General features: G+C 35.0%; 1 protein-coding gene across 1 annotated transcript; it reads right to left on the minus strand.

Annotated features, from left to right (window-relative positions):
- Positions 1 to 5,891: 5,891 nt before the first annotated feature.
- LOC133174069 (cyclic nucleotide-gated cation channel alpha-3-like) lies at positions 5,892 to 19,281 on the minus strand. The gene is made up of 6 exons (XM_061309110.1): positions 19,156 to 19,281; positions 16,769 to 16,780; positions 13,854 to 13,865; positions 13,408 to 13,520; positions 8,338 to 8,555; positions 5,892 to 8,128 (listed from the first exon to the last, which is right to left on the minus strand). Exons 1-6 carry the CDS (start codon positions 19,279 to 19,281, stop codon positions 6,624 to 6,626), a joined length of 1,986 nt encoding a protein of 661 aa, XP_061165094.1. The 3' UTR covers positions 5,892 to 6,623.
- Between the last annotated feature and the right edge of the window lie 3,534 nt (positions 19,282 to 22,815).

Consider the following 22,815-nt stretch of genomic DNA (forward strand, 5'->3'; position numbering starts at 1 on the left):
AAAGCAATAATGATATTAATTTGAGACACGTTTGAGGGTTGGGCTTTTCTAATTTCTTCTCCCAATTTGGTGCCTAAGTTTCAAAAGGTTTGACTGGAATATACCATCTGCAAGTGAAGTTTGGGATATATGAGAATCACCTTGTCTGGCTGTCAGTTCTTTGCAAATTGTGTCTGGGCCATAACTGTAATGGAGAAATGTTGGAAGCTAGCTCATACGTGACACAAGTACTGCTTTTAGAGGCTCTTAGACACAGATTTGAATTTTATATTTTCTCAAATTTTCTGTATAATGTCACAACTGATATGTTGCCATACCATTTCACATGAAAATAAAATTAAAAACTTATTTAATCTGGAAATTATTGAAACTAGGAATTTCGGGAGGCTTTTGATTAACACATCCTTGCACTTTCACAATTTTTAACTTTATCTTTAATACTTAAGAAAAGTAGCAATTTTGCTGTGTATTAATAAATAATATTACATCTATAATCCAAACAATTCAGAGTAAAAATGCACAAAAGCAAAAACCCACTCACTTAAGTATTGTCAGCCCATGCTCAGTGTTGTGTAGTTGTGTACAGAGTTTAACAAATTGAATACACCCGTGAAACATAAACTGTTTTTGTAAACAGGGCACGAGCTCTGTTGTTGTTAATGTTTATGTTTCACCGGGTGTGTTCAATTGTTAAACTCTGCACACACCACTGAGTACGGACTGACAATACTGGTGAGAGGATTTTGCTTTCTACATTTCTACTCTGGAATTTCTGCATTATAGCTTTAATATTTTTCATTAATAAACAACAAAATTGCTACTTTTCTAAAGTACTAAAAATTGTGAAAGTGCAAGGATGTGTCTATCAATTGCGTCCAGAAATTCGAAGTTTCAATAACTTCAGATAAAATAAGATTTTTATCAAATTTTTGTATGAAATGCTATAGAAACATATAAGCCATGAAATTATACAGAAAATTTGAGTATATATTAACATCAAATCTGTGTCTAAGCACCTTTAACCTGTTGGTTTGCCATAACCTTGATCCAAGGTCAGACCAGCATGTTCAAGATCACTGGCAGAGAAATGTAAAATTTGTATCAGGTCTATAACTTTCTAATAATAGAGATACATTGGAAATTCATAGTTCATGACTGCATGGTCATTGCCAGAAAAAGTACATAGTTTGTGTTTGTTATATAACTCTCTAATGGAGAATTTGAAAAGATACAGGTACTTGACAAAGATTGAATGTGACATAAGGGTGCATCATGGTCTCAACCTAACACCATTTTGGCAAGTTCAAAGTCACAGACAGAAGGGTAAAATTTGACCCAAGGTCATTTTTAGGGAAATGTACAATTTCTGTCCTTGCCCTTATCATGTAAATAATGAAGAAATATTGGCAGCCTCATACCTAGGCCAAGGGTTGCTTATGACCAAAGAGTATGACATAACCTTGATGCAAGGTCATCTGAGCAAAATCAATACCACTGGTAAAAAAAAGAAGATAATAAATGTTTGGTATATCACTTTCTTATTGAGCAAAATTGTTGGAAGTTGAAATTTAAACAAAGATTTAATTTGACTCAAGGATGTGTGTCATGTTTGCACTAAGATCAATTTGGCAAGTTCAAGGTCACTGGCAGAAAAAAAAATTTGGGTTCTGTCCATAACTTTCTAATTGAGAAATATTGGAAAGTCATACTTCACTCAGATATTATTTCTGTCCTAAAGTTGTGTCACATCCTTGACTTAAGGTCAAAAGTTACAAAGAGTATAAAATTAATATTTAGTTCTGAGTTGTCTAATGGATAATTTTTTTGAAGTTGAAAAATCAGACAAAGATTACTACTGAGCTGAGGATATGTCATAAACTTGACATAGGTCATGTGGCAAGTTCAAGGTCACTGGCTAAAAGAATGTAAAACTTGTGTTTATCTACAACTTTCTAAAGGAGAAACATTGGAAAGTGATACTTCACACACCTTTCACTTTAGACCAGAGAGTGCATGGTTTTATTGAACCAGTGTCAATTTTGCACCACCACCCTAGCCCCAGGAGCCATGAATTGAATAAACTTGAATTTAAAATACCTGAGAATACTTGCATATTAATGACTATAATCATGACCATGGTATTCTAAGATTTTTTCTTTGGTTCTCTATCGTGGCCCCACACTCATCCTCCCAAGGGTCAAAAACTTAATCTATGTCATGACCAGACCACTTTTATATTTTAACTTTTCAATACTGAACTGATTTTTAGCTCACTTGGGCTGAAAGCTCAAGTGAGCTTTTCTGATCACCCATTGTCTGTCGTCCAACCGTCTGTCTGTCCATCTGTAAACTTTTCACATTTTCAACTTCTTCTCAAGAACCACGGGGCCAATTTTAACCAAAATTGGCACAAAACATCCTTGGGTGAAGGGGAAGATAAATTGTAAAAATGAAGGACCATTAAGCCCCCTTACAAGGGGAGCTAATCAAGAAAAGGCAAAAATAGGGTGGGGTCATTAAAAAATCATCTTCTCAAGAACCACTGGGCAAGAAAAACTGAAACTTATGTGGAAGCATCCTGGGGTAGTGTTAATTCTAAATTGTTAAAATCATGACCCCAGGGGATAGGGTGGGGGCACAATAGGGAATCCAAGTTTTACATTGAAATATATTGAAAAAATCTTTAAAATTTTTTTTCTCGAGAACCACTGGGCCAGAAAAGCTGAAACTTATGTGGAAGCATCTTTGGGTATTGTAGATTCTTAATTGTTAAAATCATGACCCCCGGGGTCACATAGGTAATCCAAGTTTTACATTGAAATATATTGAAAAAAAATCTTAAAAAAATCTTCTCAAAAACCACTGGGCCAGAAATGATGAAATTTATGTGGAAGTATCCTGGGGTAGTGTACATTCTAAATTGTTAAATATGATGCCTGGGGGTAGGGTGGGGCCACAAAAGGGAATCCATTTTTTACATTGAAATATATACGAAAAAAATCTTTAAAAATCTTTTTCTCAAGAACCACTGGGCAAGAAAAGCTGAAACTTATGTGGAAGTATCCTGGGGTAGTTAAGATTCTAAATTGTTAAAAACATGACCCCAGGGGATAGGGTGGGGCCACAATAGGGAATCCAAGTTTTACATTGAAATATATTGAAAAAATCTTTAAAAATATTTTTCTCGAGAACCACTGGGCCAGAAAAGCTGAAACTTATGTGGAAGCATCTTTGGGTAGTGTAGATTCTTAATTGTTAAAAATATGACCCTTTGGGGTAGGGCGGGGCCACAATAGGGAATCCAAGTTTTACATTGAAATATATACGAAAAATCTTTAAAAATCTTCTTCTCAAGAACCTTTGGGCCAGAAAAGCTGAAACTTATGTGGAAGTATTCCTTATCTGGTGTATTGTCAATGCAATTTAAATAATGCCCCCTTGTGCCATAAGAAGACACTTTTTGGGTTCAGTTTTTATATATGAAGTAGGCATACGCAGGAAAAGGCTTTCTTTTTTCCCAAACAGAAACACTGTATTTTGTGAAATATGTATGCATTCCAATGTAGTCAAATAATGTTCTAGAAAAGGGCCAATGCTGGGCCATATTGAGTCATTTGTTCAAGTCACTGCCCTCAGGTCAGGATGGAGTTTTATTATTAGGGTTGAAAATTTTTTTAATAGCTCACCTGAGCCAAAGGCTCAAGTGAGCTTTTCTGATTAAAATTTGTCCATTGTCTGTCGTTCTTAACTTTTCACAATTTCATCTTCTTCTCCAGAACCACTGGCCAGGGCCAATTTTGACCAAACTTGCCACAAAGCATTCTTTGGTGAAGGGAATTCAAGTTTGTTCAAATGAAGGGTCACACCCTCTTTCAAGGGGAGATAATTAAGAAATAGTGAAAATTTGATGGCATGTTCTCAAGAACCAGTGGGCAAGGAAAGATGAACCTTAAGTGGAAACCTCCTCAGGTAGTGTAGATTCAAGTTTGTTCAAATGATGACCCCTGGGGGTAGGGCGGGGCCACAATGGATGATCAAAGTTTTACATAGAAATACATACGAAATCTCTTTAAAAATCTTCTCCAGAACCACGGGGCCAGGAAAGATGAAACTATAATGTGGAAACATCCTCAGTTAGTGTAGATTCAAGTTTGTTCAAATCAAGACTCGATCCTGGGGTTTGGGCAGGGCCACAATACACAATCAGTTTTACATAGTAAAAATCTTTTTTTTTCAATAATAGCAAAGCCAGGAAAGATGAAACTTATGTGGAGACATCCTCGGGTAGTGTAGATTCAAGTTTGTTCAAATCATGACCCCCCAGGGGAAGGGTGGGGTTACAATGGACGATCAAAGTTTTACATAGGAATACATAGGAAAAATCTTCTCAAGAACAGCAAAGCCATGATTGGTCATATTTATATGGAAGCATCCTTGGGTAGTGTAGATTCAAGTTTGTTCAAATCATTGCCCCCAGGGGTAGGGTTGGGCCACAATGGACGATCAAGGTTTTACATAGATATACATTGGAAAAATCTTTAAAAATCTTCTCAAGAACAGCAAAGATTATGTCCCCTGGAGTAGGGCGTTGCCATAATAAAAGATAAAACTTATGGGAAAAAATCTTTAAAAGTCTTTTTAAGCCATGATTTGTCAAAGAAATATGGAAGCGTCCTCAATTAGTGTAGATTCAAGTTTGTTCAAATCACCCCCACCCCTTAGAGGTATGTTAATTGATACCACTGATAAAATACTGAACTCCTAGCCAAATGCTCAGGTCAGTGATGTGGCCCATGGGCCTCTAGTAATATATTTTATTCACTGAATAATTTTTAGCATTTCATTGTGTACTGAACTGTACCATATGTGCATACAAATTGAAAAATGTGATGCATGTTATGAAACTTGGGGAAGAAAGTATATTGAAATCACCATGTCTGTCTGTTACCACAAATCAAGCATAATCAATTAAAGTGATCAAGAGTTAAGATTCTTTTGAGAGGGTTGGTTGATTGTTTGTTAATGCTCAACATCCCTTCAGTAATATTTCACTCATGTTGGTACAACACCAGATCAGCAGTAAGGAATATTTTCATGCTATCATTCACTGCAACAGTTGACATCCATTTATACATTCTCATCTGAAGGACCGGTCTTTAGATCCCTCAGTGGGATCTGAACCAGCTACTCCTGGAGCCCTGTTTTACAAAAGAAATTATGACTAAGACCAAAATGTAACTTTAGAAATAACTTTTCTTTTTTACATTAATCTGAAAATGGTACGTTTTATTCTCTTTAAAAACAATTCAGAGATATATTTATTGCTAACACACAATTTTTAACAGAATCATTTATTTTACAAGTTTTTACAATGAACTCAAATTGTTTGGTATTAGTTGTAAGTTCTTTTGTATAACAGCTAGGCCCCTGGACTCTACAATGAAGCAGGACCTTCTCTCTTTCCACTGTGTTATGTGGGCAGCCATTTGTGAGGGATATATACAACTTCTAAAGATTTCAATGAGAAGTGTCATCGTTAACCTCTCTAACCACTGTGCTATGTGGGCAATCATTTGTGAGGGATATACCACTTCTAAACATTTCAATGAGAAGTAAATGGTTAATCTCTCCACTGTCCTATGTGGGCTACCATTCGTGAGGGATATACATGTACAACTTTTAAACATTTCAATGAGAAGTGTCAAATTGTTAACTTTTAGCCTTGGTCTGCTGTGTGCAGCTTGTAAGAGGTATGCACCTGTACTAAGACACAGCAGAAAATAAACGGAATATAATTGACAGTTTCACTAGACTTGTAATTTTATTTTGTGTCTGCAGCTTCACTATGAGGTATATGCATCATACAAACTCAGAGAAGAGAAATTATGAAATTTTGATATTAATGTCAAAGTTTTATTAGACTTGCTTTTACAAGTAATAATGTTTCTTTGTTATTGAGTGATTTTGAATGTGTACTTTCAAGAATCTACATGTACATCTATATGCAAAATTACTTTGAAATGCACTCAGTAAGCTTGGGTTTCCAAAAGGAATTCTATTTTTTGTGGAATCATTTCCAATTTATTAATCAAGATTAACTGTTTATTTGAAATATTAACTTATGTATTATAGCCAGGATATAATCATAATAAATGTTCACATGTAAAAAATATAAATACATGTATAATCAATACAGAAATTTGAAGTATGTAATTCCAATAGTGAATACTCTAACAAAATGGCAACATTGTGATTGAAGATTTTGGACATGCACGTTCACATGCTAGCTACTCAACAGACTTGCATCACAAAATACAAAATCAGTAAACTACATGTACTAATTAAAAATCATGATCACGGTACTGCAATATTTTCAATGAATTGCAAATGTGTCTGGACAATGAATCCTCTAACAAATTAGCTAAAAATTGTTTCAATTCAGCTTCAAATGTAGGCAAGAAACCTCCTAACATGGGTATAAATTATTTCAATTCAGCTTCAACTACATGTACACCATTGCCATGTGAAATTTTGTACCACAATTATGAGGCTTTCACTATATCCCATATGGTAAGGATTTCTGATGACAAGAGAGCAGTTAATTATGCTTATGTTCTCTGACATCACTGTTTTTCTTCCATTTCTTTGTTCTTTTCATTGTTACCATCTTTGGAAGGTTGTTTCTTTGGTGACACTCTACCCTCTTTGGCAGATGTTTTTCTTTCTACCTTTTCAGCAGGTTTTCCCTGTTCAGGAGTCTTCCCCCGTTTAGGAGTCTCTGGAGTTTTGTTCTCCTGTTGTTGTTCCTCATCAGGGGCCTCCGAGTTGTCAGCTGCCTCATCTGGAGATATTTTGTCTATCAGTTTGTTAACAACTTTCTGTAGATCATCTACGGCATCAGCAATCAGCTCGATCTTCTTGTCCAAGTTCTGTTGACGCCTCTCCTCACGTCTTGCTGCCTCTTCATCCAGCAGTTTATCCTTCCTCAACATCTTCTTTCCTTTCTCACTTAGGCTCTTTCTGGCATCAGGGTACTCCTGCAGGGCCTCCAGAAGATCGGACTTACTCAAGCAAAACAGATCTGAGTAGCCCACACTTCTCACACTGGCTGTCCTCCTGTTTCCAGTTTTATTTCCAGGAATGTTAAGGACACTGATCTCACCAAACACTGCTCCATCTTCTAGGGTTACAAATACAGTTTTGCCATCCTCTGAACACACCTGAAGCTTGCCTCTCTTTATAATGTACATCTCTTTTCCTATATCACCCTTTCTGCAGATGTAATCACCAGGACTAAACACTTGCATTTTCAGTTTCAACACTAGTTCCACCAAAACTCCTGGTTCACAGTCTTTGAAAATTTCTACTTTTCGCAGAGTTCTAAGATGGACATGGATACAGATTTCTGCACGTAGTTTTTCAGGCAAGTATTCTAAGTTTTTGGAGTCGTCTACAGATTCCTTGTTGTTCCATGTATAGTCGAACCATTTCACAACTCTCTCTTGTATGGGACCAGTCACTTGTCGGATTTCCATGTAACGCTTTACTGCATCCACTTTGTGTTGAAATTCATTTCTAGCAGCATCCATCTCATTGATCAATGCTCCAACATTACCAAAGATGGTGGCAAATATCAGCACACCAACCAAACTGCAGGTAATACAGTAAAGGAAGGATATTGTTTGCTCAGGATAGGCAGTGTCCCCAATGGTGGTGAGGGTCAGGGTGGACCAGTAAAAACAGAACAAATACTGCTTCCAAAAGGAGGAGTAAAATTCATCATTGATATCAGGGTACACCCAGCTATCACTGCCAAACCCCATAGCCCGACTGATGGCGAAATACAGGCAACAGTTCCAGTGTATAATGATGACAATGATAAGTATGAGGTTAGCTACACGTAACAAGTTTGGATATTTAGTGTGTGTCTCTGCCAGGTTGAAAAATTCCCTCATTCTCCATATTTTTAAACATCTATTCATTCTTAGAAAGGCATTAAAACCAATGACTAGGTAAAAGAAATCTAATGGAAAAATACTTAAAACATCCACAACAAACATCCATGACTTCAGGTAAACCTTTGAAAGCTTCCGCACATCACGGCATAATAGACCTTGCTCCAAAAAACCTGAAATATTTTTTATATATACATATAAATTACATGTATTATCACAAGGATAATAATGAAAGATACTCTACAAGAAACGGTAGATAAACATGTTATTTTATAATTTTAAATAATGATTGAAATTCAAAATATTTATTTAACTTTAAACAGTACTTTATTTAACTTTAAAATGCAGGTATTTTATTTATGAGAGAGAAATGTTTGCGTACCCACTCTACTTTTAATGTACATGTCAAAGATGAATATGAGGTCACACAGGTAGTCTGGGATGAACCAATAAAATACCATTTCTGGAACTTGCAGTTTGTCCCAGAAACATCCTCGCATTATTACGAAGATGAGGTTGTACAAAATACAGCAAGTGACTATAGAGGACCACCAGAAGTAGGGAGGATTGGCAGGGTTGATGACCAGTTTTAACCAAAACCTGACAAAACATTAATGGTATATATACATATATATACTTGATATGACCATGGCAAAACAAAGCTTCTCAATGGTTCCATTCACAGAAATTGATTTCTGAAATTATTAAATATACTAAATTATTGTGGTTTTAGAAACACTAGCTGTCATACTTTTCACTACAGAAATTAAAGGAGTGACCACTTGATTATATTGTAACTAATATAATGTCTAAGAAATTGTTAACATGTATCACAGTCTTTGACTAACCATGATTTGATCTTTTGTCCTTCAAAATTTCTGATAACCTATGTTTTGCGTTCTACGGTTCTAGTATTTCATGTGTTAATGCAATGCAGCATGCATTGAAAAGGCAAAATTACTTTATAAATTAATTATGCCGATGCAAAATATCACTATCAGTTTTAAATAAAATCCTTTCGAAATTTAATTCACTGAGCTTCTTTTTGGAAACTTCTTTTTTTTTTCTTTGGGGGGGGGGGGGGATAAATAAAAATAAAATAACATTCTATTTGTGAGGATTAAAGTTTCACTTTCCCAAAAATTCTGAATTAAACAAATTCTGTTTGAAATGATTATGAGGCATACTGCACTATTTTCGTTGTTTTTTTCCCTATCTATATGCATAGGACTAAAACGAAAGTATACCTGGTTTCGGGGCCACCAACGCTGAGATTTTCTCAAATCTGAGATTTCTCAGAAAATTTGAGTTTTTCTCACCTAACTGTGCCACCAAACAAATATTTTCTCAAACTCAGACTAGTCTTTTGAGTTTTCTCTAAAATCTGAGATTTTTTCTCAAGTCTGAGATTTTTCTCCAACGTGCGTGCCACCAAAGTTTTTTCCGACTCAGCTGAGAAAAAAATCTGAGATTTCTCAGAAAATTTTGAGATTGATGTATACCAGTCTCAGACAAAATCTCACAGAATTGTTTTATGAAAAAATGGTCGCAAATGTTGTGACAGTGAACATTTTAATGAATGAATACACAAAATTAACACACAATCACAGAAATAATGTTCATTTCTCCCAAAACTTGATTCTCCTGTGAGGAGGGGGTGTCTTAATTATACACATGTAAACTATTCTTATTATAATATTGTCCATGTATAGAATCAAGCACTTTAAACTTTACTAAAAGCATAAAAAATAAAGAATAAAAGGAATATAATTATTCCAGTGGCACGTTATACAAAACATTTATATCTTCATTCATATAGGAATTAATATAATTAATTAAATTCATATTTCAATTCGCTATTTGTAGCATGACATTTTTATTATATGTAATTCACAATGTTCTTGTATATCAGTAAAGGAAATATGACTAGATATGATATAAAACCTCCTCGGTCCCGTCTTTGTTTTTTTTTTTTCCCGGTAGTTATATTTTACTGTTTATAAGTGTAAATTATACGCAAATATTAAAAGAAATCTGTCTAACATTCTATTTACAAATATTTCTGTTCTTGAAATAATATGTACATTTTGTAAATCACAATTTATTAATTACTGATGATAGCAGTCCGTCTAATTTGGTTCTTAACTAAATCTATAAAATTCTTAATTGAGAATTTGGATCGAATTTATACTCTCAATGCATTGTGCTTAAATTTAAATCCTTGACCGTTTATAGTATTTATAAGAATAAATTCATCTTATGTCCATTCTGAGATACATAATTCACAGCAAGAACTACATCTATTCAAATGTACTTGCATGAATGATTTTTTTAAACAAACAGTATTTATTTTAAATTGACAACTTACATTTTGAAACCAAAAAAAAAAGTATGATCCTTTGTTTTTAAAAAAAAATTACATCATTACGCAGTTAAACTTTTATTTACGATATGATATTATAAATTAATCAGTTTCTCATTATCGATGAGCAGACGCGAGATTCACTTGGGTTTCCAATGTAACGATGATTATTTGTCAAGTGGTGCTATATTCGTTGTTTATTATTTATCTAAAAATAGAAATAAAGACTTTCCGAGACATTTTGTCACAGGGGATCATAGAAAAATGCGATGTGTTAGTTTGCCTCTTCCCTATTCATGCACTTAGTTCAAATTTTAGCCAGTTTTTTTCCTTTGGGGGGGATGAACTGAAATTCCCTGACAATTAAACAGTTCCTCGAGAAATTTCCTTGATAAATGATCCTGTAAAACTAAGTATACGTATGTTACCCGCTCATGTTCGCTGTTCATATTATTACATTTATCCACATTTATGGAAAACTTGCAAAATTTATTACAGCATGTGAGAAATTTAGCTAAATAATTATATCGATTATCGAACTTTTTTTTTGGATCTGCTAGAGAAAACAAGAGGCCCATGGGCCACAACGCTCACCTGAGCTACTTTGGCCCTGCTGTTCTTCACAAGACCTCCCCTTTGTAATATTTATTGCGGCCACAACCCTACCCCCGGGGGCCATGATTTGAACAATTTAGAATCTACACTACCCAAGGATGCTTCCACATAAGTTTCAGCTTTTCTGGCTCAGTGGTTCTTGAGAAGAAGATTTTCAAAGATTTTGCCTATGTATTTCAATGTAAAACTTTGATTCCCTATTGTGGCTGCCCTACCCCCAGGGGCCATGATTTGAACAATTTAGAATCTACACTACCCAAGGATGCTTCCACATAAGTTTCAGCTTTTCTGGCTCAGTGGTTCTTGAGAGGAAGATTTTCAAAGATTTTGCCTATGTATTTCAATGTAAAACTTTGATTCCCTATTGTGGCCCCGCCCTACCCCTGGGGGCTAAGATTTGAACAATTTAAAATCTACACTACCCAAGGATGCTTCCACATAAGTTTCAGCTTTTCTGGCTCAGTGGTTCTTGAGAGGAAGATTTTCAAAGATTTTGCCTATGTATTTCAATGTTAAACTTTGATTCCCTATTGTGGCCCCGCCCTACCCCTGGGGGCTAAGATTTGAACAATTTAGAATCTACACTACCCAAGGATGCTTCCACAAAAGTTTCAGCTTTTCTGGCTCAGTGGTTCTTGAGAAGAAAATTTTCAAAGATTTTGCCTATATATTTCAATGTAAAACTTTGATTCCCTGTTGTGGCCCCGCCCTACCCCCAGGGGCCATGATTCGAACAATTTAGAATCTACACTACCCAAGGATGCTTCCACTTAAGTTTCAACTTTTCCGGTCCAGTTGTTCTTGAGAAGATGATTTTCAAAGATTTTGCCTATATATTTCAATGTAAAATTTGATTCCCTATTGTGGCCCCGCCCTACCCCCAGGGGCCATGATTTGAACAATTTAGAATCTACACTACCCAAGGATGCTTCCACGTAAGTTTCAGCTTTTCTGGCCCTGTGGTTCTTGAGAAGAAGATTTTTTAATGACCCATCCCAATTTTTATCTTTCCTTGATTATCTCCCCTTGTAAGGGGGGTTGGCCCTTCATTTTAACAATTTAAACTCCCCTTCACCCAAGGATGCTCTGTACCAACTTTGGTTAAAATTGGCTCAATGGTTCTTGAGAAGAAGTTGAAAATGTGAAAAGTTTACAGATGGACGGACAGCTAGACAGACAGACAGACGGACGGACGCCGGACAACAGGTGATCAGAAAAGCTCACTTGAGCTTTCAGCTCAGATGAGCTAAAAAAATCACTCAGCTAGGTTTATTCTAAATACAAATAGCCCCTATAACTTTTTTTTTTTTTTTTTTTTGCTATGGAGAACTAAAACTAATACAGATATACCATGATATCTAACATATAACAAAAGAAAGAAAAATGTGTTTCATCAAAATGATTTAATTTAATCGGTCTGTGAAATATATTTAGTGATCCGCCTACCTGCTACACAAAACGTCACAATGGCGGAAGTGACGCCTCGGTGTATGTTTTTGTGTTTATGTCGACAGACTAGCCAAGACTACAAAATTTGGCTATTTTTTGTGTTATTCTTCTGTAGGGATTATTTTACGTGGGTTCGATGAACATTTATTGTCGCAAATGTCGTAATGGAATCCTTTCTGTTGAATGACCCGAGACAGCAAATAAAAGACGAAAGAAGTGGGGGATGTGTTTTTATCACGATCTATACACGAAAATATTGCATAAACAAATGCATAAAAGGTAAATTCAATCATTGAATCAACATATTAGTGCATTTTTCGAAAAAAGGTCGCATACAACAACGAAAATAAATCTAAGATTTTTCTCAAATCTCAGCTTACGTGAGACGAATCTCAGAAATGTTGGTGGCACGGTGTTTTAGGAAAATCTCAGCTGAGGCAGAAATCTAAGATTTGAGGTTGAGATTTGAGCTGAGATTTTTATATGTTGGTGGCCCCGAAGCCTGGTATAGCATATGTGCTGGTAATTATCGAGGTGTTATACATGTATGAGTTATTTTATTGTCCAAATGCAGGCCTGTAGCAATGGTTTCAAAATGGGGGCCAACCTCCCAAAAAATCTGACAAGCATGCAAAAAAAAAAAAAAAAAAAAAAAAAAAAACTGAATCGATCTGAAATTTACTATATAACAGCAAAATAATAGCAAAATACTATACCCCCCCCCCCCCCCTTTGCATTCTACGGGCTAAATTGGTCTTCATTTTGAATCAGTCCATCAATTGAACTTAAATATATAAGATTTTTATAGATTAAAAAAAATTTTGTAAATAAAACCAAATGGTCCAGGGACCATAATGTCACCTTTGTCCCTGCTGTTCCTCATAACTTATCAAAGGTGTTCCTTGAAAAATTTTGACCCCATATTGTAGCTCCACCCTAGCCAAGGGGACATAAATTTACCATATTTGAAGCCAAATTACTTTGGGATTCTGATTTATTCTCACTGTCACTGAATAACCTGCTTACCCAGTGGTAAATATTTCTGTAAAGTCATGAAGATGGTCATCAATTTCAGCCCTTTCTGTGGTGATAAATCTCTGTAAGAAGGGATCATCCTCAACAACACTCTGTTTTCTTATCTAAATTAAACAAAATACATTAATTATGCGGAGTTATAACAGAAAATAACAACACATAATTATTTCCAAAAGAGATTTTGTTATCCATAGAGGAAATCAAATTACTTATTGTCTATTGAATATTAATTGGTATATATAAAACACAGATTTATAGAAGTTTAAGTATTTACAAGGAAACAGGTGTTAAACAAACTTAGAAAATAAAACAACTACAGACTTGAACTTTGTTATCTCAAACTCCATGGGACCAGAATAAAACTTCAAGTATCCCAGGGTTCTAGATATTGATATTCTAGATAATGAAATTCAACTGTATTATAAGTGATTACTTACCGAAACTCGTCGCTACAATGATGAAAAATAATAAATTAACAAGATCTAGGCCCATGGACCACCTGAGTCATTTTGACCCTGCTGTTCTTTATCAGCATATTTTTTTCAAAAACAAATTTCATAAAAATATTGAATTGCTTCAATATCAATACAATCATGGCCCTGCTGTTGTAAAAAGTTCAAAATTATTGGTACCCATGCAAAGAAAGTTCTTGTCACAAGGAAAACACCTGTGAAAATGAAAGCCTTAGCACCAACCATTCAAAAGTTATGGACAAGGTTAAAGGTTTTAAAAAAAAAAAGTCAAACTCCAAGGTCAAGGTCAATTGTTTTTACCCATTGATAGAACGTCTTGTCACAAGGAATATAACATGTGAAATATGAAAGCCCTAGCTTCAGCCATTCAAAACCTATGGCCAAGGAGGTTAAAGCTTTTTAAAGTAGGTCAATCTATTAGTTTGAGGTCAAAATTGTTTGTACCCAAGGGAAGGTTTTGGCACAAGGAAAACACATGCAAAACACAAAAGCCCTTAAGCTTCAAAAATTCAAAATTTTTGACTAAGTTTATTGTTTATCAACAAAAAAAAGGTCAAACTCCAAGATCAAGGTCAAAAGATCAACACTATTTTTACTAAAGGGAATGTCTTGTAAAGTTCAAGAAATACGCAAAATTAGCTGCAGTACTGTAGCTCTCTGGTCGAGAAAACTGGGAAAAATAAACCAGATCTCTGGTTTATCTGTCTGAATTTTCTCAACCAGAGAGCTATAGTTCTGCAGCTTATGTGAAATATGAAAGCCCTAGCTTCAACCATTCAAGAGTTATGGCCAAGGTTCAAGTTTTTTCAAAAGTAGGTCAAACTCCAAGGTCAAGGTCCAAAGGTTAAAAATATTTGTGTCCAAGGGAAAGTTTCATCACAAGGATTAAACATGTAAAGTATGGAAGACGTAGCACCAACCATTCAAAAGATATGTCCAAGGTTAAAGTTCGATAAAATTTTGCAAATGTAAGTCAAACTCCAAGGCCAAGAGATCAAATATGTAGGTATCCAAAGAAATTTTGCAAAAGTAGGTCAAACTCTTAGGTCTAGAGGTCAAACATGTTGGTATCCAAAGAAAGGTCTTGTCACAAAGAATTAATACAGTTGAAAACCTTAGCTCCAACAAATCAAAAGTTATGGGAAAGGTTAAACAGACAGACAGAAAAACAAAAAAAACAAAAAAAAAAAAAAACTAAATGCCTCCAAGTCTTCAATTATGGGGGCATAAAAATGATTTACACAACTCAAGTTTGTTTTGCTTATTACCGGGTAATATGATTTAGTGTAGTACTGTACCACAGTGGTCTTGCCACTACTGAAAAGATATCTACCTATATGGACTCCCTTGTTAAACTCAAATCTCGTGATGTAGCTTCAACTTATTCCTGAGGGCCCTGATCTGAACTAACTTGAATCTTATGCCCTGTTTACACGGAGAGTTTAATTCACAGCAAATTTATGCGAAGTAAACTAATGCGAATTAAACTACTGCAAATTAAATTGCGTTCACAAGACAGCTAATGAGAATTAAACTAATGCAAATTAAAATTTTATTTCTACAGTAAGGCTAATCAGCAAGGCTATTATGACGTCATTTTCAAATCATGTCACCTTATGCAGAGCAGATCCATTTGACATAATGTCATAGTGTCTGTACACATTTCAGTGATTAACATAATTTTCCTTTGTTTTTCACTAAAAATAGCAGAAGTACGTACCTTATATCTGACCACCGACATGTGGCATGTGACTTTATTTTGCCACAACGCATGTGTCAAAACTTAATTTGTATTAGCTTCACTTAGTGTTCACACGGAGCTAATGCGAAGTTATTTGATGTGCAGTAAATTAATTCAAATTAAACTAATTCGCATTAAATTCCCCCTGTGAATGCAGTTCAAATTTAATTTGCAGTAACTTACGTTTAATTCGAATTAAACTCTCCGTGTGAACAGGGCATTAAGATTGCATGTCAATATGACTACATGTAATAATGGCTTTTTTTATTATTATTATTTATACATAATTTTATTCAAATGAAGTGAATGGGATTGGGCAGCAAGCATAGCCTATTTTAGCCCTCTCCCTACAGCGAGGTCAAGGTAAATACACTGCATTAATTAAACAAACATTCAAAAAAAATGCAAGGAAAAAGAAGGGGGGAAAAATACAATGAAGTACCGGTTTGGAAAATTTGACAAAAGTTACATACATTTACATGACTGTTCCACAAGGCAGCTAAAGATAAATAACATACTTTTAAATAGCTTATGAAAGAAAACTGTCATTGTGTAAAGATATTCCAGTGGGCCCATCCTTGTCAAGATATCAGTAGTTGAAGGTTGTAATACCTCTGGGCTCTGGTCCTGTACATTTTTTGTGAGACAAGTATGACAGTATCATCTTTCACAGTCCTAAGTATTAAAACATCAATCCTAGGAACATTCAAATCCTGGCCAGGAATCATGATAGATTAATTTCATGCTTGCTACTTGCAAGCAATCATTGCCTTAAGTTATGACCTTCAGATACTGAGCACTCCAAAACAGAATTGTTTTTCCTATGCCTTAAAGATTAAATTTCTTAACCCTGTGACCTTTACTTTAATGTCTAAATGACCTTTCCTCGGGTCATGTCATACATGTAGCATAATGATTTTAATTAACTCTGAAGGTCAATCTATGTTCAAAAGAAGTTGGCAGAAATTATGGTTAATGGACAAAATTATGGTATGGACATATAGAAGAATTTGACACCTTAAGCAAAATATATTAAACCTTGATCTTGTTGGATTGACAATGGTATTTTGTTTAAAAATCAGAAGAAAAAACTTCAGCTGTGTATGAAACAAGATGTAGAAGAGTTTTCAGAACTTACCGAAGTTTTTACCTGAAAAGATAAAATTTTCATAAAATTAAGACAAATGATAGTGATATATTTCATACATACATGTATATTTTCACATGTAAACAGAAATTTTTTTTTTATTGATTTTATTTAACACTTTGATCAGAACTACATTTAGCTAGCCCCTTGTCTCGACTACTTAAATTAAACTATTAAATCAGTGGTCAGTTAACAAACGTCCTGGAGAGGGATTCAGGAGAGAAAAAAAATAGATAAGAAGAAGGAAATTATAGTATTTAAGAAAGATCATGAGATAGAATATTATGAAATTAAAAGATATTTCTCAATTGACAGAATATTGAGAATTTTGTCTATTTAAGGCTGTAACTGAGAAGTAATTAAAATCTTGAATTATATATATTGTACGAAAATTTCTCTATGTAAAATTTTATGGTCAAAGGACTCAGAAAAAAAGGGGTGGATGGACCCCCACATATTTTGCGCCTAAGTGCTTGCCATCTTTTGGTACCATCTTTGCACATAGTATGCACCACAGGCACCTGAAGCATGGATATCACAATTAACTATCCCAACCCCCAACTACCTAACCAAAATACATAATGAGTCTCTATTTTCCTGAAAATATGTGGTTTGTACATTAATTCCATAAATACAGTACCTCAGGCCATAAGTGAGTCATAATTTTATTTTTATACTATATATTTCATTGAAAAAAGCATTCTTCTAAAATATTGTTGCAGTGTTATTTGTTGCTCATTTTTTATGTCACTAAAACAGCATAAAATGTAGAACTCTTTGCATTTTCTTCACATAATTTCAAAATACATGTAACTTTATCTGTAGGCAATGGGGTGATATTACATGTCAAATGCGAAATAAAAATTTTATGACTCTATTATGTAAAGAAATCATAGTACTTAAATTGAGGTTAGAAATTTCGGTGCTGATCATTTCATAAATTATTCTCAATTATTAGTGTATCATTTTGTTTAGCATTTTAAGACAAGAAAATTTGAACAATTTTGCATGATTCAGTGAAAAAAATTAAGGAAACTTGGCTAAAATTGACCTCACTGTCACAGTAAGTTTTCATAAAAATTGGTTTTCAATGAAATATTACAGTGTAAAAATGAAATTATGACTCACTTGTGTTATAATGCATGTCATTCTGTGCAATACTCAAATCCACACTTTGCAAAAGTTGTTTCCCTTTGCAGAATCAATAAAGCAATAGATAGTTTTCATATGATTTATTTTCTCTTCGAGTTATTTCCCTTTGCAGCCATCTTGGTCAACCTTGGAATTTTTCCTTTTTGTTTTACCAAATTTAAGAGGGTGAAGCATGTATATATATTTGGGGAAAAATCTTTATGGAATAAAAATTATGAAATAAAAGAGGCTCTAACAAATCTATATTTTTCAGAAAGACAATGCTTCCTATCCCAAAATTGTCAGTATAAAAAATTAACTTTGGTTGAATAATGAAGGAATATGAGCATGTTGACCTAGAATATGGCGGCCAACGGGAAATAACTCGTTAATTTGGGCCTACTGAAAACTATCTATACCAAACATTTGGGCGTGCTGCGATAAATTCATGGTATATCACCATGTTAAAAAAGTTTCTTTTAATGTATGGCTAATCCTAAGCTGGGGCAATCAAAAAACAAGATCAAACAAGTATATTTGATTGAAATGACAATGTGCAAAATTCGTTTTTCCCCCAAAGATGGCGACCAAGGGACATATACTTATAAAAGTGTGGCTTCAACTATCAGTTTGTACTTTTATTAAGATTTGAAATTTGGCCAAATTTCAAACCTCAATGAAAGTACTGACTGCACATAATGATATTTAGATGGTCTCATATTTTCGGGAAAATAGAGACTATACTATGGTTATCAGGCCCGTAGGAAGCAATTTCAGTTTGGGGGGGGGGGGGGGCACACCCAAACATTTTTCAGTTGACAGTTGAGGGGGCACTACCAAAAATTTTCTGACAAGCAAAAAAAAAAAAAAAAAAAAAAAAAAGGTCGTCAACTACCAAATATTCCTTGACAAGCAAAAAAAAAAAAAAAGGGTATTCAGGCGGTTTTATTGAGGGGGCACATGCTTATAGTATCTCTGTTTACTATAGTAATCTATATATCGGCAAAATTATTGGGGGGGGGCACGCCCCCCCCCCGTGCCCCCCCCCCCCGGTTCCTACGGCCATGGTTATATTTTCGTAGTTGGAAAAAGGGGGGGGGGAGGTAATGAATATTACGATATGTATGATATCCACGCTTCAAGTGCCCGTGGTAAGCACTCACCACTATCCAACTAGCCTAAACAGTATTTCTCTGTTCAAAAACTAAATGGTAATGGTGATATTCTTGGTTCCATTTAAAACTTACTTTTTTCACTGCTTTAGTCCATTTATTTGTTGGAATGCTGGGTTCCCCTTTTGAATCCTTCTTTTCCTCTTTAGGGTCTTTGTTTTCTTCGGCACCAGCTTTGCCACCGAATATCTTAGGTGGCATATTAACCATGTAGTTGCATTTAGGATACTGATTTAACAAGTTTGTGAGGTTGTATCAAACATATATATATTTGTTTTCTTCAACAAATTCATGCAAAGAAAATAGCAGAAGCCGGATATGACGTCACACAAAGCTGTGACGATATTCAATTTCGCGCCAATACAGGATAATATAGGCCCCTAATTATAATATTTCATAAAAGGGAAAAAAATTACAAGACACAGCTATAATCACGACTTGCGTTAAAAAAAAAACTTGGAACTGTGGAAAGTGTAGTGCTACATGTAAACTTACGCTCAATATTAAATACATTATACATTTATTGACCGTGTTCTCGGACAACATGCGTTTGTCGGACCCAAGATCCAAACAGTTTGGTTCGAGGGGTCGACAAAACGCACTTTGTCTGAGAACACGGTCAATAAATGTTTTGTTATGTACCTTTTATTTATTTGACATGTTTCTTGTCCTGGCTTCCATGGTGTAAATTTCCTTTATAGGCCACAGTGCGGTAAAACATGGTCAATTCTGTCACTGTCGAACACCACGAGTGCAAATAAAATTTTATAGCTGATCCCGCCTACAGTGTGACGTAAGCGGTCCAATATCTCATCGTCAGGTCCAATATCTCACTCTGCAGTCCAAGTAAACATCAGGTTTTTTACGACCACTCGGTAAAACATTGGAAATGTTAGACTTTTTAAAGTATATATTTATATAGGAACCAATTTTTAAAGGTATAAAAACATGAACAAAGATAATTGTCAGGCCTGTAGCAGGGTACAATAACTTGCAAAGCTAATTTTAGGACAATTTAGCAGAATTTCAACAACCAAAAAAAAAAAAAAGATGTGGACATTTGAGCGGGAGACAGGATTATCCCAAAGGCCAGGCAAATTTCCCCGCCTATAATACATTTATCTGTAATTCTGTTCTTACCAGAGATGCACTGTTAGGCTAATGTGTGTGTTTTCCAGTATCCTGGGTTTATTTTTGTATTGTGGGGTTAATCCCTCAATAACAGAGTTTAATTATGCTTGATATGACTGTGCGAGGTTAAAAAAAAACAACTAAATATAGACTTAAGGACATACGCAACGTATCTTATCTACTGATAATTTTTCAAGATATTCTTAATTTAAGATTATAGTGCCATCAGATGTCCATAGACAAAAAATCAGCATGCATTACCAGGGGTTTTGAAAAGATATCAATTGATGGAAAATCTTGTACAATTCAAAGAAAAATATACAAAAATTACTAAACATATATTTTAGATGTTTTGTTTATCCAAACTTGTTTCAAAAGAAGTGTACAACAGACATTAAAATGAAGCACAGTTCCTTTTAGTATCAGAGCATTTCCACTCCAGGGAAAACGATAATAAAGTTCAAACTACGTTGCGTATGTCCTTAACCAAGGTTTTCAGACATGTATTGTTATGGACTTGTTAATAGTAGGTATGGACATGAGGAATTCCATACTGAAATTCACCCCACTCGGTAATAAAAAATACATATATATGAACATAAAACTGCAGTATGAAAGAATGTACAGAAAATCATTTGGACACATATACACCCCAAATAAGACTCATTACTACCGAAAGTAACCTCGTACTGTTATCTTTTGCACAATGTATTTTTCGTGTGTATGTCTGATATTCCCCTAAGTAAAATATCTAAATACCTCTTCAAGTTCTGTTAGCCAGACTAGGTCTGTTGCCCACTGATCGGTAGAAAGGCAACCTCTATAAGTCAACAAAAACATAAAACGATATCCGATATAGGAATATAGGTATAATAGGCTAGGAATTCATGTATTTGTTTTTGTTTTTGTTTTTTCTAAATTATTGCGTCTAATAAAAATTCTCATGATCAGATTTTTTTTTTTGGAAGGGGGGGGGGGTGGGGGGGTGCACCATCCAAACGTCATGTGTCTAAGTGAGTCACAGCACACATCCAAGTCACCTGGGTTCCGCTGTCCTTCTCTATGAAAAATGTTGTCCCCACACTAGCCCAATACAACCACCCTCTTCATTTTTTCATCTTTAATACTACGCGTTTATTCGCGAAAGTGTCGCGTTATAACGCGAAAAATATTTTTTAAACCTACGAAAATGAGTTCGATGGGCTTTCGTATGACTGTTCACAAAAGAAAATGATAGAAAATAAAATATTTACATTTCCAATGTCTTTGTCCGAGATAAAATTTCAAATAGTAAAAATACTTTATTAGTCCCCTACCGGTGAAACCGGAGGGGACTACAGGTTTCCTCTGAGTCTGTCCGTCCGTCAGTCTGTCCCACTTGGTTTTCTGCTTTTTTTTTTCCTAAACGCTTGCAGATATTGAGCTGATTTTTGGTATGTGAGTGTATCTTGAAGAGTTACAGATCAAGTTTGCATTTCGTTCCGCTTCATTGATTTTTGACGGAATTACGACCTTTTCAATTTTTACGGGTTTTCCACAATTTTCTTCTAAACGCTGGTAGATATTGAGCTGATTTTTGGTGTGTGGCTTTACCTTAATTAGTTATAGATCAAGTTTGCATTTCGTCCTGCTTCATTAATTTTTGACGGAATTATGGCATTTTCAATTCTTAACGGGAACGGAACCAGATTACACTTGCCGGTAGGGGACTAGGTTTGCTAATGCAATACTCTCAGAATGCTTGTTTCTATACATGAATCTACTGGTTCATCGAAAGGCGTGGTGAAAAAAAAAATCACGTGCGGAGCGGGACAAATAGAGACAGAAGCGGGGCTTGTAGCACGTGACTTTGCAGAATCAAGAGCATGTAAATATAAGGAATAACTGTCAGATTTTTTGGTTTCATGACGATGATCAATCGATTGGCTTGCGTGATAATTTTATGCATAAACGCCTTCGGCGTTTATGCAAATTATCACGCAAGCCAATCGATTGATCACATCATGAAACCAAAATATTAGACAGTTATTCCTTAAAAAGACAATACAAGGGAAGAGGTTTACGGGGTGTAACCCCCCCCCCCCCCCCAACAATATTTCTTTGTATTTATAACAAGAGGCCCATGGACCACCTGTTCTTAAGATGATTTTTAAAAATTTTCCTTATGTATTCCTATGTAAAACAGTGATCCTCCATTGTGGCCCACCCCACCCAGGGGGGTCATGATTGGAACAAATTTGAATCTACACTACCTGAGGATACTTCCATATAAATATGACCAATCATGACTTTGCTATTCTTGATAAGAAGATTTTTAAAGATTTTCCCTATGTATTCCAATGTAAAATATTGATCACCCACTGTGGCCCCACCCTACCCAGGGAGGTCATGATTGGAACAAATTTGAATCTTCACTACCTGAGGATGCTTCCATATAAATATGACCAATCATAGCTTTGCTATTCTTGATAAGATTTTTAAAGATTTTCCCTATGTATTCCTATGTAAAACACTGATTGCCCATTGTGGCCCCACCCTACCCCCCGATGGGTTGTCATGATTTGAACAAATTTGAATCTACACTACCTGGCGATGCTTCCATAT

The sequence above is a fragment of the Saccostrea echinata genome, unplaced genomic scaffold, assembly GCF_033153115.1.
Source record: "Saccostrea echinata isolate AGI-Se365-2 ecotype Australia unplaced genomic scaffold, CSIRO_AGI_Sech_v1 ptg000057l, whole genome shotgun sequence".
In the NCBI taxonomy this organism is placed as follows: domain Eukaryota; kingdom Metazoa; phylum Mollusca; class Bivalvia; order Ostreida; family Ostreidae; genus Saccostrea; species Saccostrea echinata.